At 42.3% G+C, this 17,669-nt stretch overlaps 2 protein-coding genes across 3 annotated transcripts; one reads left to right on the plus strand and one right to left on the minus strand.

Annotated features, from left to right (window-relative positions):
* Positions 1-767: 767 nt before the first annotated feature.
* LOC133895805 (uncharacterized) lies at positions 768-1,850 on the plus strand. Its single transcript, XM_062336322.1, has 3 exons — positions 768-1,195; positions 1,312-1,451; positions 1,552-1,850. The coding sequence occupies exons 1-3, from the start codon at positions 916-918 to the stop codon at positions 1,699-1,701; spliced, it is 570 nt and encodes a 189-aa protein (XP_062192306.1). The 5' UTR covers positions 768-915; the 3' UTR covers positions 1,702-1,850.
* An 8,914-nt stretch (positions 1,851-10,764) lies between these two features.
* LOC133894839 (mitogen-activated protein kinase kinase kinase NPK1-like) lies at positions 10,765-17,044 on the minus strand. Of its 2 annotated transcripts, none has more exons than XM_062335014.1 (17): positions 16,467-17,044; positions 16,329-16,370; positions 16,152-16,217; positions 15,962-16,072; positions 15,793-15,873; positions 15,619-15,696; positions 15,086-15,168; positions 14,477-14,558; positions 14,301-14,401; positions 13,243-13,282; positions 13,080-13,139; positions 12,946-12,995; positions 12,721-12,856; positions 12,343-12,558; positions 11,942-12,261; positions 11,580-11,647; positions 10,765-11,495 (listed from the first exon to the last, which is right to left on the minus strand). In XM_062335014.1, the coding sequence occupies exons 1-17, from the start codon at positions 16,893-16,895 to the stop codon at positions 11,410-11,412; spliced, it is 2,049 nt and encodes a 682-aa protein (XP_062190998.1). In that variant the 5' UTR covers positions 16,896-17,044; the 3' UTR covers positions 10,765-11,409. The 2 variants fall into 2 exon arrangements, with proteins under 2 accessions (XP_062190998.1, XP_062190996.1); XM_062335012.1 differs by having other exon boundaries at positions 12,712-12,856.
* Positions 17,045-17,669: the final 625 nt, after the last annotated feature.

Genomic DNA, 17,669 nt, shown 5'->3' on the forward strand with positions numbered 1-17,669 from the left:
CATCACAAGCGGTCATATTTATGATAATTATTGTTGGCATCAACTTCAGCGATACTAACATCATAATAGTACCATCAATGATACATGGGTTTTGCAATTCGTTGGCTCTCTACACGCATCTATCTTTCTCCACCTGTCAAGCAAACTGTAAAACAACATATCTTGATGGCATTGTGTCAGCTCATTTTGTTTCTTATTATTGCTAGTGGCTACGTTGACATCTTAGTGACACAACAAATATCTAGTCACACATGCATTATATGATTCGACTATTCTCTACACGTGTCTAATCACTCTCCACCTATCGCGTAAACTATAGAATTGTAACGCCTCTGGGCTTCCTTACAATAATCACGTCCCTTGCTTGACCTAATGAAAGCCATAGATACATTCTTTTCTAAAAAAACAATAAACAGACATATTATATAAACTGTTGCAAGAAAAAAACCATGTAAATGTGGCTGAAACCACTTCCCCAGTTGGCGACATGTGGTGCGTCCATGTCATGCCCGGATAAACGGACAAAACGGGAAGTCTATCTACTAGGCTGCCACTGTTACACCCCGTTTTGCACACCCGATGTAGTAGGAGCTGTAGCATCTCCTTATCAAGTCTTAACACGTTGACCCCTTCCTTTAATCACCTCACCACGAGCCAGCAGCTACGTCCAAAACTTGATTAATTAATCCTTAACAAGCTCGCTAATCTGTCTCTCTCTCGCTGATCCCCGTCTCCATCTCCGCACATATAACCCCGCACCCCGTCCTCCCCAGAGCTCAAATCTCCGGCGCAAGCGACGCCTGTGGCTTCACGAGGCACAAGAACTAGCGCGGCGCGGCCATTGTCTTGGGAGCGAGCGAGGCACCCGACTGTTGAGGCAGAGCAGGGGTGGGCGGGCGGACGGCCGGGCCGGCGATGGGCAACTGCCAGGCGGCGGAGGCGTTGGCCGTGGTGATTCAGCACCCGGGCGGCAAGGTCGAGCGCCTGTACGGGCCGGCCACCGCCGCCGACGTCATGCGCAGCAACCCCGGGCACTACGTCGCGCTCGTCGTCCTCCGCGTCTCCGGCCCCTCCGCTGACGCCAAGGCCGACGCCGCGGTGGCCGGCGGCGGCGCCAAGATCACGAAGGTCAAGCTCCTCAAGCCCAAGGACACCCTGCTCCTCGGCCAGGTCTACCGGCTCATCACCGCGCAAGGTGCGTGTCCATCCATTCCCATCAAGGAGAGATCTTGGATTGGATTGCTCTGTTTCTTGATGTCCTCTCGTGGAGACTAATCCTTGTCCCCCCCCCCCCCCTGCTTGTGCGCGCAGAGGCGGCGAAGGCGGTGCAGGCGAGGCGGCAGGATAAGATGCGGCGGTGCGAGGAGGTGATCGACGACCGGCGTCGGCGGCAGTCGCAGCCGGGACACGCCTCCGCTGGCAGCGAGGAGCAGGGGCAGTCCACCGGCCACGTGAGTGCTCGCCCATCCCCTGTCCTCTCTGATTCCAAATCTTGTGATTTCACGGCAGCAATCGCTGATTTGCCGATACCCGTCCCGGTCATTTGTTCAGGAACGGAAGCGGCCGGAGAAAGAGCGGCACCGCAGCGGCGGCGGCAGAGGGCGGCAATGGCGGCCATCGCTGCAGAGCATCACCGAGTCGGCGGAGCTGAGGACGCGACCGGCTTGCGACGCTGTCCTGCGACTTCAGCTAGGAGTATAGAAGAAGGCTTGGAGCTAGGAATGTAGATGTACATTGGGTGAGGTGAGAGACTCAGAGAGGAGCGGTGAGACAGTAGCAAGAATCGCTCCGTGTAGTTGGCATAGTGATGAAACAGTGAAGCAGCTGTGCAAGAACAACATTTAACTGTTGCTTGATTGGTGCTGAACTGCTGATCCAAAGTTCCAACATAAGTCAAATCCACCGTCTCTTGTGCTGTTTGAACCCGTTTGGTCAAGAAAGAGACCATTTTTTTTTCATTCTCCAGAAAGGCCAAAAAAAAATCACCGCGCCACGGTCCCCACGCTCAGGGCCGGCTCTACAGTTTCGAGGGTCCTTGAACGAACTCGGCACTATAGACCCTTAAGGCTAAATATTCTTTTCACTTGTATAGTTTATAAACCATTTATCCTTCAAAGTGACATAAATGAACATTGCTAACATGATAAACTAAGTAGTAACTAAGTAAGAATTAACTCTCAACATGTTCTTAATTCTCGATGAATAATGTCAATAGTACAATAGAAAACTAAAAAAACAGCAAAATAAAACTAGTATAATTACCTCAAATAAGAACGAAAACCAAACTCAAATAACTCCATTGACAATGTTTCACAAAAGAGGAGACGATAAATACCCAATGTCTCTCATAAAAAACAATTCCTTCGGGCATTTCTTGATGCAAAATCATTAAGGACAATATCGAGATCAATGTTTGTCCAAGATATTCTTCTCAATGCAGCACATAGTCAAACCATTCAATCTTTCGTGTGACATAGTTGATCTCAAATAGTTTTTTAGTAATTTTAATTTTGAGAAACTTCTTTCAGCTGAAGCTACAGTCACAGATACAGTTAAGAGGATCCGATAGGCAACAGAGACATTTGGATAGCAATATACAGCTGTAACGAACTGAAGAATCTCAGGTGCTGACAGCAAACCATCTGGCAAAGTTACTTGCAGCACTTTTAATTCAGAGAAAAAATCATTTAACTCAACATCAGATGAGTTATCATGAGAAAAAGCTTCTACAAAAGTAGTGTAACATTTCCGTAGATCAGTATAATCCAAGGACTTCAGATTTTTTGAGTTGAATAAGAAACCAAACACATTTTCAAATGCCTTCAACTGCTCAAATCGAATAGTCAATGAAGCAATTGCAACATCAATCATGACTAGAAAGTAATTAACTCTGAATGATTCTATAGCTGACTGTGTTTCTTCATTTTGGTCATTTTCTTCATCAAAATTCTTCTTTCTTTTACCTTGACGTTTTTTAGGAAATTTTGGCTCTATATCCAATTCAGATGCAATGGCTTCTGCAATGTCAATACTAGAAGTGAAGCCTTCATTTCTGTACCTCTTAAAAAATGAGATGACCCTTTCGATTTGTTTGAGAGTAGCATCCATACACACAATCTTAGACTGTAACTTCTTGCTCACCATATTTATAGAAAATAAAATGTCATGCCAAATAACCATACCAACTAAAAATTCAAAATTCTCAAGTGCAGTTATCAAAGATTGAGCATCACTCACTACTTTTGGGTCATCAGTAGAAGATGTCTCCAATTCCAACAAAGCTGACCTTATTTGGGGAGTTTGGTACCTGATAGCTTGGACACTGTTTATTCGACTCTCCCAACAAGTATTAGATAAATATTTGACAGTTAATTTTGGAACGTTGTCAAGCAAAATCTTCCACCTTTTAGTAGAACATGAAAACAATGCATATATCAGTTGTATAACAACGAAGAATGAAATAGCTTTGCTGCAAGATTTCGCCATATCACAAAGAGTGAGATTTAGACTATGACATGCACATGGCATATATAATGCTCTTGGATTAATTTCAAGCAAACGCTTCTGAACACCTTGGTGTTTTCCCTTCATATTAGAACCATTGTCATAACCTTTACCTCTCACATCATCGACATTCAAATCAAGAGAGTCCAATGCATTCATCAATTCGTTAAAAAGCCCCAATCCTGATGTGTCATCCACCTTTAAGAACTCTAGAAAGAACTCCTCCACTCTCGGAATGTTACTTGACATATTGACACACCGCACGATTAGAGTCATTTGTTCTTCATGGCTCACATCTAGGGTACAATCTAAGATAATAGAGAAATACTTAGCATCCTTGATGATCCTTAAAATAAAACTTTTCATGGCATGAGCAAGAAGAGAAATTAACTCATTCTGAATATTGTGGCCAAGATAATGATGATGAATTTCATTATTTTGAATGCGTCTAATGTGTTCTTGCATCACAGAATCAAATTTAGCAATCATTTCAATTGTGCCCAGAAAATTAACATTGTTATCCTGATAAAGTTTCTCATTTGATCCTCGAAAGGCCAAATTATGTTTAGCAAGAAACTTCACAGCAAAAACTATTCTTACCAAAACCTGTCTCTAACGCTCTTTTTCCTTTGCAATTTTCCATTGCAAATCATCATTAATTGTCTGATTTTTACTTAACCTCAACCTAAGTTCATTCCAAGTATTCATGTTTGTTATATGCTCAACACTGTTCTCATGTTGTTTGAGTCTCCCATTGAGATGCTTCCAGTCCCTCAATCCATCATATGCCAACAAAGTTTTGGTCTGAGTTGATGTGAACAATCGGCAACAAAAACAGTAAACTTTGTCCACATACTTAGAGTAAACCAACCACTTTCTATCAACAACCTCGCCATTACTTAAGTTTCTAGAGTAGTAAGCATATGAAAAATGTCTACCACTGCTATCCGAAGGGAACTGCAAATTTAATTCTCTCACATGCCCTTTTTCAATTAAGATATCTCTTCCCCTATTGTCAAGATTGTCCCATGTTCTAGGATCATAGATAGCTAACAGAGAATCTTTTTGTTCATCAGCATTTGAATTTTCAGTATCAGATGAAAGCGGTAAATTTTGTTCCCCTGTAGCATCCTCATTGACATCAACTTCTGCATTTAAATTATGATTAGGTTCCTGCCCTTGATCTTCTGTACTACAATCATCTACCTCTTCAGGATTATTACCGGGAACAACATTACTTGAAACTGAAAAGAACTTATGTATACCACCCTTTTGCGATTCAATAAACTGATCTTCTCGTTTTCTTTTTTTCCTTTTCTCAGCACCCGACAAATGCTTCTTAGGCAACATTCTAACACCTAAAATTAGAAAGAAAAGAAAGCAACAAGAACCCTAACGACTTAACCAATGGGCAATGGATCATCTATTAGTTAATGAACAACTTAATTTGCGGACTAAATAGATAACAATCAATAGTATTTTCTGAGTTTATACTATAGTTATACTAACCGAGTAACCGTACAAATTAAGTCCAGGCAAACGAAATAAGCAAATAGGAAAAAGATGATCTCACCAGTCACGTGGAAGACGATCGCCGACAAGGCGACAAGCATGAGAGCGAGGCAAGGCGAATCCGCGAATAGCCGAATAGGCGATCGGCGACACAGCCGCACGGCACGAATGCACGGCGTGACTGCTGTCCGATCCGGCTGGCGACTGGCGGCTGTCCCCTTCTACGTTGGCGCTGCGATGTGCCGAGTGCCGTGTGCAGTTCGCGGGCTTGTGATTTGCACCGAGGGCCGACCGGCCGAGGCAAGTAGGGAACTGGCAAACCAAATCACGGCTTCACAAGTCATCAGCCCATCACGGTATCACTGCATGTCACAGTAGCTTGTATTGGCCTACTGGCCTGGCCGCATAGGAGACTAGGACAAACGGAAAGACGGAAAGTGCAGCAGGTGCAGACTTGGACCCCCCTATGGCTTGGGCCCTAGGTAGTCGCACCCCTCGCCCTAGCCCAGAGCCGGCCCTGCCCATGCTGTGATCTTGTCGCCGTCGATCCGCAAGAGGCATGCATGTACCCACCCCTCGCCGGTGCAGTTTGGTTGGCCTTCCGGTCGCCACGAGCCTCCTCGCACCGAACAAATCCTTGGTTCTGCGGCCGGTCCCCTTAGCTCTCGCTTGTCAGAGCTCCGGTTTTAATAATTTCTAAGCTAATTATCTTTAGTTTTAAAATTCTTAGAGAGTCTTTGATTTAGATATCTTATTTTTATTTTAAATTAAAAATAAATATTTTAATAATTTATTTTATCTTATAAATTCTAAATTAAATATAGATTTTAGAGTTGAAAACGTATAGAGAGATATTTCAGAAGTGAAAAGATATCGGATCCAGCCGCACCGGGCCTTGCTGACAGTATTGTCAGGGAGGCAGGTGATGAATCCATCACGCGATCTTAATAAAACAACCGGCACTGCAGATTAATCTGTCGTGTGATCGTGTCACATGGAGATATCAATGTCAGCTCGGCTGTGTGCCGAATTGCCCATTGCGTGCTGCTGCTGCTGCGCATACATCATCGTTCAGATTAAGATGGACGCCATGGTAGTACCAGTAATGATTATTGGTACGCATGGCTTCAGCAGTTCGTCGTGCATGAAGACGAGCGATGATGGGAGCGCTAAAAGGCAGCGGGCATGACGCGTTTGCGTGATGCAAAAGGGTGGGGAGACGCATCATGAAATTCACGATCCAGGAAAGCCTGAACTTTTCTGGCCAGCAAAGATCCGCCTGGTACAGGGGTCAGGAAAGGAGAAAATATGTCCGCTACAGTGATCAGCGAAAGAAGAGAGAACGAGGGCAACTCGTAGGAACAGGCAATATTACGGCCAATCTCGGGCCAGTTTGATTGTCATTAACTTTGTCACAATTAAAATTAAGCAAAGTGTAGTTATTATAAAAATATGGTGAAAAAATAATTATCACATTTTTGGTAAAGTTTAGTAAGAAATAAGTTTATGATACGTGGAACAAAAGAATAAAAAAAATTGATTAGTCATTTTTTTAACGGTGCTTCCCGATGCGGTCTTCGTTAAAGACACATAGGGTGCGGGACGAGAGGCTTGAACCGCGTCAGCTTGGGCCTAACCTCGGGCATTGTTACTGAGCTCCGTACTTGTTCGAATTAAAACCAAACACACATCTAAGAATAACGTGACGTGGCGATAAACAACTAAACAAGTCCCTCATCTTCCACTTTTAAGGTCCCATTTGAGACGTGAGAGCTTGTTATGAATGTTGTATACAATTCTTATGACAGTCTTACGTTCTAAACGACCGCGCCTACGAAATTGAGAACTTTCAATTCTGCCTCCAATGCAACTTAGGGCCTGTTTGTTTCAGCTAGGGATTCTGAAAAGCAGCTTATAAAAGCTGGATTGTTAAAAGCTGGATTGTGAAAAGCTGGATTGTGAAAAGCTTTTAGATTGTAGATTCTAAAAAAATTTAATGGACAGTTTAGTAAAATGGACTTTCACAATCTATCAAAAGCTGAGGAAAATCAGCTTCTCAGATTCTCACAATCCAACCAGCAGATTTTAAAAAGCTATAACCAAAAGCTGCCTGTTTGTTTCAGCTTCGGATTATAAAAGCTGAAAGCCAGAATCCGAAGCTGAAACAAACAGGGCCTTATAGTGCTATAATAATGAAGATAGTGCAGCCTCGTCCTGTCCAATCAAGAATGGCCAAATGGCAGTACCAACCAACACTTTTGACTCGGTGCATGCTGCTGCCCCTTCTGCATACAAGTTTGTTCAAGCTGTCACGACATTCTTGAAAAAATGCAATATAGAACGGCATCTTGGTCAGCGAATACATTGCACGTAGCATCACGTACTCCAAGACGAGAACTCACAGTTAGGCCGGCACAATTCAACATCACACTCGAAAATGAGCACTGTATACTCGACCTAGGGCGGCACATGACGTGCGTACAGTGGCGCATCCAGAATTTCTAGGTTGAACATTGGAACATTGGAGACGGCGTAAAGTGTTCAATGGACAGAAAAAAAAAAGATTTCTAATAACAAAATACATAATACAATATAATGTAATACTTCCTCTGATTACAAATGTAGGTTGTTTTAGCCTCCTCAACTGTTCTCTAAATATAAGTTATTCTAAAACTTTTATGTATTTTTTTCTTTTGTTTCCTTCTTACTCTTGTTTAATAAATGTCATCACTCTCACAAATGAATAAATTATCTTTTCCAATACAGAATAAATAAGGGGCACAAGGTCATTCGATTTATTTTCTTAATCCTTATGCATATATCTAAAATGACCTATATTTATAATCAGATGAAGTAGTTCATACTAATCATATCTCAAATAGTTAAGAGAAAGTACAGAAAACAAGATCTATCATTCATTCATCACCAAGTCAACATTCACAATTTATTGAACTGAAGTACTGAATCAACCATACGTCCTTACTAGAGTCTAGACGGTAGAGTGAAAAAAATTTAGGCAAATCTGTTTCTAGGACACTAAAAGAACGGCTTTGTCCGTGGGATACCTTATGTTCTATTGGTTTCAGGACACTGCGAAATTATGGTTTTGTGTATAGGATATTGGAGGAGGAGCAAAATACTATTATACGTTCAGCTTCATTCTGCAAAATTTATGTGAAAAATTAAAAAACAAAAATCGCACGGACGGGGAAGAGAACATTGCATCATTCTGAAAAAATTCCGGATAAATTATAATTATGCATAGAGAAAATAATTCCAAGAGGTGTGAAGCTAATGACATAATGATATTGTATCCCTCCTCTAGTGTCATAGAGACAAAACCATGATTTTGTAATGTCTTGAGGCAATTATCGAATATAGGAGTGTCGCACAGACAAGGCCATATTCCTTTTAACGTTACGGAGACAACATTTTCAAAGATTTAGACCATCTTCAGCAGCTACCTCAAATTTTCATCCTTAAAAATACTATTACAGTATCCTCTATCACTATTACAGCGTTCCTTATTTTTTTCATCTCCAGCAGCTACCCTATTTCCTATCTTCTACTCCTCTTTTTCTCTCTCTGGATCCGTCTGTCAGCCTCTGTGAACAGTGCTGGCGCAGTACTGCTACAGTACTTGCTACAGTAGCCGACGCGTTTTCCTGCATCCGGGCCCACTGGCAGTCCCTGGAGCATTGTTGCTACAGTGATACGCGCTGCTACAGTAGTCCGCAAAAATACAGACGCTGCTCTCTCTCCGCGCACTGTAGCGCACTGTTTGGCACTGTAGCACTGGATACTACCTTTGCTGGAGTTGGTCTTAGCTGCTGGCTGCTACGCGCTTACCTTCTTTGTGCTTATGTGCTCTGTTGTCGGCTCTCTTTCTTGCAGGCTTAGAGTGCTAGCGCCGTCTCTGACCCCCGTACGCATGGCAGTGCGTCGCGGTTAGCTGCCGCGTGGCCGTGGACCCACGCCGAGCGCAGTTGCGGTTCGTCAGCGGCTCGGCGGTGCGCCGCTGTCGGTTGCCTGTTGACCGCCGAGAAAGAGGGCAAGAGACTGATCGATGGAGCGAGGCGTGGATTGGAATCTGGATAATGGGGAACTGGGGGTGAGGGATTTGGAGAAGAGAAATTGGGGTTTGGTGCTGGCATGGGCGCTGCTCCCTATATATTTTTTTAAAAACAAACTACGGAACTACTTATTATATACTCCTTTCATTTCACAATATTTATCTATAGTCTCAGAAGTATTATATCAAATTATTTATTCATTACGATAACTATGGATGTTTTATGATCTATTTTTCTGATATGTCCTTAAATGTATGCATACATTTATTTCAACACTGGTGAGTTACTTGCTCTCATCTTTATATTGATTAGAGGTGTATGGTCATTTCACTGTATTTTTCACTCGATTTCAGTATATCTTAGTTTGTACGTAATGATAGATGTAGATAAACATTGTGAAACGGAGAGAGTATTAATAAAAAGAAAAGTCTGGCTAACAACGCTTGATTAATTAGAGAGAGCTAAGGAGAAAATCATAATATAGCAGTTAACTACCTAGCAAAATTAAGTTTAAAGCACCATTTTGTCCCACAATTACTCTGAATTTTAGAAGGTGCAAAGTTCTGTCAGACCACATCAGTGGCCCTGAGCTCACTTTTTAATTGGAATGGTCACGAACTTATGCTATGTATATAATTTTTTAGTTTGACAGCAAAGATACTCTCTGAGACTTTGACATGTCATATATTTGGTGCATAGGAGAAAGTCAATAAATTCTTTTCTTGCCTCCCGGCAAGTTCTATCTAATGTTTAGGCTAGAGGAGCATACCCTATAGGCAATCAGGCATCAAAATGGAAAGCCTTTTCAATGATATCCTTTTTTCCCCTTTACAGTGGTTGTCTGAAAGTCAAGTTCCCGAACATTGCATTGACAAACTCTTAAACTTAAACTTAAACTTAAACTAAAGAGTAGTTGTATCTTCTTGAGATAGGTGAAATATACCCACACTTATAAAAAAAAATATCGTTTTGAATATTGACACGTTCTTCAAACTATAAATTAGTCCAACAAATCTATCTAATACAATTCTGATATGAGATAGCACTTTCAAGACAAATATACTTATCTCATTCTTTTATGCCCGATAAACATGTGTTTAATGAAGACCAATTGGGGACCTATGGATCTCCTTGAAAACTATTTGTGCAGAGATGATGCTATGTGGGGATGAAAGATGTTATCTCCTAAGTCATGTGATGAAATAGGGTGAAGATGTGACCATTAACCGAGACCAGTGGTGGACGCAGCGTGAAGAAGTAGGGGGCTGACCTTCTTCCGCCTCCTTCTCCACCTTCTCTCCCTTATCTTCTTCTCATTCTCCTCCACCTCCTCCCAGCCCCCTCGGTAGCAGAAAAATCAAAGCATAGCATTGCTTTGTGCTGTACTTTTCTTTGGATGTTGATTCTGCTTTCAGTGTCATGGGGAAAGTTGCATTGTGTAGCACCCTCAGGCTAGATCGAGTCATCCTATGATCCTCGTTCAACCTTTCTGACTTTAGGCATTGATCAATGGCGTCATCGCGTTCTGTTTTGTTGGTTGCTAGCCTTGCCTGATATTTCCCACTGTTAACGGGTCTGCAGTCTGTCCCGTTTCTCTGGCTAGACATGTCCAGGTTTCTGTTCTATTGAGTTGTTCACAGCTATTCTTTGTTTCCTATCTTCAAACTAAGGGCATTCCTGACTTAAAAACTGTTTTAGGAGAGCACGCAATTGGAGTCTCCCGTCAGCAAGTTTCAGCTTGCAAATGTGTCCCAGAAAAGAAAAATCAGCTTGTGCAGCATGTGTCCCAGAATCAGGGTTATCGAGCAGTTACAGCTGCACACATAGCAATCCCAACTGTCGGAACGAACACTCTTTTGCTGTTTTGCTGCAATGAATAATGGATTCTCAGTCAACAGCTAAACCTTCCATCCTCTGGATTAAGTCTTATTACATGATTGCTTACAGAAACAAAAGAAGCGAAGAAAATTGTACAACAGGCACAGCACCATGTCTTCCAAAATCGCAAAATGTGGCATAGCAGACATGAAGCTTGACATTGCAGAAAATTGCCACCTCACTGTTTTCGTCCGGGCAATCCAAGGGTTGCTTAGACTGGTTAGGCAATACAAGGGTTGCAGCCATCGCAGATCATGACAGCCCTCACTCCAGTCCACTTAGAAGTGGCTCGCTTAGACTCCTTTACGATATAAGCACCAAAAGGATTTGGTAGCTTATGTAGGTTTTGTCAGATCACACGACTGGTTAGGCAGTGCACTGTACTAGTCAGGTCACACGACCTATAGCATCAGTCCTGCTGGATTATATTCTTACTTTCCATTCAGTGGACAGGACTACGATCTCGTTTTCCAGTCAATCTTCGGCCCTTTGGAGATGGTGCTTTACCATAGCCACCCGATCTCATCTCTATCCAGCAAAATCAGAAACGAAAATAAGTAAAAGAAATCATGTAGACAGAGCAGATGCAGATTAGCAAAGCTTTTTATTTACCTCTTTCTCTTTTAAGTTCCTGGTCTAACTCTTCTTTCCACTTCCTTTCTATTTCCGAAGAGCTAAAGCTGTCAAAAATAGTATTTCAACTGTCAGACCATCATGCTGGCTAATATCGAAACACCCCTCATTAAATTTTACGAGAGAAGCATTTTAGCAATAAAAGGTGAATTGCTGAGTTCTATCAATATTTTGCTTCAGATGTATAAGATGATAGTGGAGTAGTGGTTACTGTTTCTTACACAAAGCAATTATGATGTCTTAATCACAGAAGTAAACACCCCTAATTAAATTGAACGGCAGGAGCATATTTGCAAGCGAATATAATCTTCCACACTTAAAGCAATGTGCCACACACGAACCTTGGTTTGTCTTGAATATCATCGTGGACCTTATCCTCAAATTTATTGAGTTGAGGAGAAGCTATTTCTCTCAAGACTTGACTGCTCTCCACACTGCTTCTTGAGTAACGCCTACCGCAACAATTGGGACTGGCCTTATTCAGATTATCACAAATTGGCTCCACTGCCGCACCTCGCACCATCTTAATTGCTCGAGGCGGCAATTTGGGACTAGTTATGTTGCTTGCTCGGCAAATATCCCTAACTCCTTGAGAAACTCTAGCGTTCACTGTGTTGTAGAACTCATATAAAGGCGTCTGTAGTTTCTTTAGATCTGTCGCCTGTCAAGAAATGAAACAAATGTTAATGAAGTACTAGCAATAAAAAGGCTGAATTTGCATTGCCTCAAACATAACAAACACCTTTTCATCCAGAAATTCCTTTATTTTTGATTCTGTAAATTCATCATCCTCTTCACAGCTTCCCTCACAAGGGAAAGTAAAATCATTTTCAGACATCTGACTCTCTGCAAGTTTGGCTAATCCACCAAACTCCCTTGATTGACTAAATCGTTGGTCCGGGCTTATGTCAAGTTTGCTTTCCCATTCATCAGATGGTTCAGACATAGGATTGAAGCTCTGGAATTGACAGAAACATAACATAACTATAAGGACAACAATTAGATGATTCAAAACACGAATTCCTGGGGCTTGTGCTAACTAAATTAGTGGTCACAGTAGCCAAAAGTAAAGGCTCACGTGAAATATTTAGAATAACAAGAGTAGCACAACTTCTCTTACTGATCCAACCATGGGGGCGTCATCTTTGTCAGCAAACTGACACATGCCATCATTGCAATGCAGATCCCATAATGATCTGGTGTCTGATGACTTGTAAGAATTCAAAGTGCGTGGCTTGCCAGGGCGATTCAAGTCCCTATTGAGAAGTTGAACTTGCTCAGTATAAAACTGAAAGCGGACAGTCTACTGAGTTCAAGAATCAATATTACACCAGAAGTTACTTACGATTCACCAGCTGGCATTCCATATGCAGCAAGCTCGTTGTTGGAGGTTTCCTGGGAGTTTTTACTTGTTTAGATTGACATTTTAGGTCAAACAAGTCAGGGAAGAGAGAATCAAATAAGTGCCGGTAATCCAACCTTGGGTGCAGCATGATTAAGCTGACAAAGATCCTCCAATCCTCCTGTAATAAATGGGTGCTGCAAGAATATTTTTAAGGTGTTACTCTTCACAAACTATAATACCTGTCGTTACAGCTACATAGATGCTGCTGGCATTAATTCAGATCCAATGTACAAATACCTGCAATAAGGTTGATGCAGCAGATCTCATTTCTGGTTCCCTGAAATAAGAAACAAAATTGTCAAGGCACTTGAGAGTGGAGAGTCATTTACTAGCAACTATTTCCAAATGCAGGAAAAGTATGCTGATTTGTCTGTCATAAATTTAACGATAATTTCCTAAAGAGTAAAGATGCCACCTATCAACAGAAGAGATCGAGTCTTGTGAAATGCAGGCCAACTAAATGAGGTAGGGACACTTTAGGAAGATGCAGCTATGTCTCTCCTCAAAATCCTATTACATCAATGAAAAAGAACACCTTTTCACATCTAGGACATCGAAATGTGGAAGAAGAAAGTACTGAGGGTGCAATCAGTTAATAGCAACACACAGATATTTAAACAATATTAACATGTACATCGAACACATGCTTGTGCATAACCTGGCCAACTAGAGAGAGGACTATCACAGGAGTAAACTAGTGTGCTACTAAGCAGTACCATGTTCCATTCTCAGATAATTGCTGCCTTTAACTTTTGTAAACTCCCATCTACAACGTGAACTACTTTTTAATGTGATGTGAAAACTGCACAAAAATAATCATGCCAACAAATCTACTGATGTCCTTTCCAGATGACTATCCTTGATATTAGAAGTGTATAAGTTTTGTGAAACATTGTGCAAATGGAAGTCTGTATTCTGAATCTTTTGTTTATAAAGTTGGTTTTGTGATGGTTTTAACAAAGGTGTAATTTTTGTGGAAGTTACTCTTTTTAATATGTCGCTGATCAAATTTGGAAATGTTGTATGCACAGACTTTAAGACCACAGTTATGAGAATAATGGAGGTACTTTTATATCCATGTATAATTGCAAACACGACTCATAAGAGTACTCATGTTCACCTAAAAGATAACGTGAAGAAATTATAGAATTAACAGAAAAAACAAATGGTTTCTTATGTTTCTTCACAGGATTGTATAAATTGGCAGTCATTAGATTAAACATGTCAGGGCTAATTGAACATTTGAACTGCATCAGCATCTATCAAACCAGAGGTATAAAGCATCAGAGATGTACTTTTGTAAGCATTTCAACAGGAAATCCTTTGCTTCTGGAGAGAGATGTTCTGGTATAGGTGGGTGTGACTTTGTTGTCCCAACATAATACAGAAGAGAAACCTGAAAAGATTTAGTGGCTGTTAAGAATAAGCGTTGTCTATAAATTCCACAGAATAAACAGATGCTGCAATTTACCTCCTGATATTCGTGGCTCCACGGGGGTTTGCCTGTTGCCATTTCAATTACAGTGCACCCAACACTCCAGATATCAGCAGAACTGTAACAATGGATAATAAGTATCAACTCAAAAGATAACAAACGTTGGGGATGCACGCATGCTGCATGAAGCAGCCCGAGATGTTGTTCTCAATTTGCCATAACTATCACCATGCTTGGAATATCTACTGCACCTTGAGCTGGGTGTACCCATGTAATTATGCAAATACTTCTAAGAAGCGAATTAACATGGAAAAGTTCAGACAACATAAATGTGCATGGAAATGTTTCAATTACATATAGGAAACTACAAGTGTAGTTCAATTACAAAGAAAAAACCTTAGTAATAGTAGTCTGTTAGTAAGAAACAGTGCTTCTGATTGCTGCGTTGCTGTTTGTCAAATACCTTTTAATAATTTATTACGAAATTAGCTATTTGATGAACACAAGGCAATTGTCGAGCCTCTAGTTCAGGGAGATTATATATCCTTCTTATTGCTTAAAGCAGTACCCACATATTAGGTGCACATTTGCCTTGTTAACTATATGATGAGTTAATGATGAAGACAAAAGAGATTCACCACTTACCAATTGTGACCGCTCCCAACAATGACTTCTGGTGCCATCCAATACGGGGTACCTTTCATCGTCTTCGCAGCAGTTGCCGTTGCCTAAAAGAAGACAAGAATGGAAACACAGTGGTATGAGAAGGATATAAAGTTATAAACTCGTGAAAGTGAAATGACAAGCAGTAAAAGGTCATTAGTCATCTCGTGTTGCAATGATGAACAGAATTGCAAGAGGCAGGAAAGCATTTCTGTTTTCCCCCTTTAGCTGCCTCGCATGGTGGCATGGTGCTGTGGTGAGTTCTGCTATAATTTCTTTTCTTCATTTTAGTGGAGCATAAAGCATGGATAAAAAGGGCATGGAAGTCTGAAACTTAGGAAATTTTAAAGTAGAATGTTAAGTTTAGACCCAACACATGGTAGAGGGGCTACAATTGGATATATCATTTATACTGATCAACTTGACACAAACTAAGCTTAATGATGAATCACGAGCCAGTATAAAACAAGGCAAAGGAAGACTACAGATATTGAACACAACTAATATGCACTCACCAACTTTTCTACTTGCTTAGATGCCCCAAAATCTGCTAATTTGATGCATCCTTTGTTGTCAACGAGTATATTTGCTCCCTAAAATATAACAGAATCAAAAGAACCCCTTATTATAACCACATCAACAGAAGCATTTAACGGCATAAAGTTATATTACTGCAGAAATTTTCATGCCTTAATATCCCTGTGTATGATTCCATTGCGATGCAAATACTCCAGGCCATGCAAAAGCTGTTTAGTATACTTCCTGATAACCTAATAAACAAATGAATTGAATCAAAACTACTCTTCAGTGATGAACTAATCAAAGTAACAGAATAAGCAGAATAATTAAAATACTTACAGCCTCGGGGAATGATCCAAGCCTCCCAAGTAGTGACTGGATCGAACCTCCAGGAACAAATTCCAACAGAATATTTAGTGTGTTTTCCTCACATGCCGTCCCAATATATCTCTGATCAAACAACACCAGATAGATCAATCACCACTGCCAAAAAGGAAGGCTAACCATGTTAAACTTATAGTGCTCTTACAACAATATTAGGGTGTGAGAGGTTCTTAAGCATCTTCACTTCGTCCTCGAGCTCCCTTACATGTGCCTGGTCAAAAGTTTCCGATATAAGCATTTTAGTGTCGAATAAAAGCATTGAAGTTGAAGAATTGGCCAAAAGATGATGATATAAACAAGCTACGAGAGGAAAGGTGCTCACTTGGGCCTTCTCCCTCGTGGCATTGCTGCTTCCGATCAAAACCTGCAATCAAAAACCAACATCGAATCGATCAAATCGCGCCAAACCGCCCCTCGCTCGAAACCCTAAATTGTAGGATCGTGGCGGAAGCGGCCTGACCTGCTTGACGGCGATGAGCTCGCCGGAGTCCAGGTTCATGCCGAGGTAGACCTGCCCGAACGCGCCGCTACCGATGAGATCTCCCTTTCGCCACCGGATCGGCGGGATCTCCTCTCCTCCTTCTTCCCCTACCGCGCTGCCCCCACCTCTTCCGTCGGAGGCCGCGGCCACGGGCAGCGGAGACGGCGGTGGCAAGAGGCGGCGCGTGGACGAGGGGCTCTTGGACGGCATCCCGAGCAGCCCCATGCCCCGCGACTTGCGGAGGCGGTTGCTGATCCGCTCCCTGAACCCACCAGCGGCGGCGGCGGCGGCGGAGAAGGAGGACGACGCGGGCTCGTCGAGGGCGGCGCCCGCGCGGGAGGATATGGAGCGGCGCACGGAGTCGAACAGCTCGTGGAATCCGCCGCCGCCGGCGTCTTCGCGCCGCATGGTGTGGCCGTCGGTGCGGGAGGGATTGGGGATGGGATCGAGTGGGGATTCGATGGTCTCTCTGCTCTTCGCCGTGCGGCTCGGCGATTTTGAAAATCCTGGGGGTAGTGGGGTTGGACGGAAATGCCCCTCCCGACTCGACCGTTGGACGGGACGGCCGGGGGTTTGGGTTTGCCGGCGCAGTGGGTGATTTGGTTTGTGATTAAGCTTAACCGAGCCGGGCGCGCAAGGTCGCGAGTCTGAGTGTCTTCCAGGTGGGCCAAGTTCTAGACACGTTTGGAATACGGAAGTTTTAGAATTTCTGTGGGATTAGAACTGACTGTCATAAAATTTTATGAAATTTCACGTCCTAATAAAGTGTCTGCTTGTAATGTTAGCTTCTACGACACCGGAGAATTTGATCTAGTGGATTAAGACTTCAGTTAACATTAACCTTGCAAATATTTGTTCATCACTTTTCCTATGTTTCAATCGCCTGAATTCTCCTACTTTCACCTTCTGCGTTCTCTTCTTCGGCCATTATAATTTTGAGTTAGGAGGGCGCAGTTTTTTAGCACAGGATGTGTTTCAACGGCTTAGAAGAATGTCCGAAGATAACAGTAGACAGTGATAACAAATACGGAGTGGGGCAGTAGGGACACCATTGATCTTAGGTGTCCTAGAAACACCGGATGAAAAAGTTGGAGCAGGAGCAATGGCAATGTCGGTTAGCAGGTGTGGATCCGGCGGCGAGACTACTATCGGAGACGCCAGGAGGGCGTGACGATGGAGCAC

The sequence above is a fragment of the Phragmites australis genome, chromosome 16 (assembly GCF_958298935.1).
Source record: "Phragmites australis chromosome 16, lpPhrAust1.1, whole genome shotgun sequence".
NCBI lineage: Eukaryota > Viridiplantae > Streptophyta > Magnoliopsida > Poales > Poaceae > Phragmites > Phragmites australis.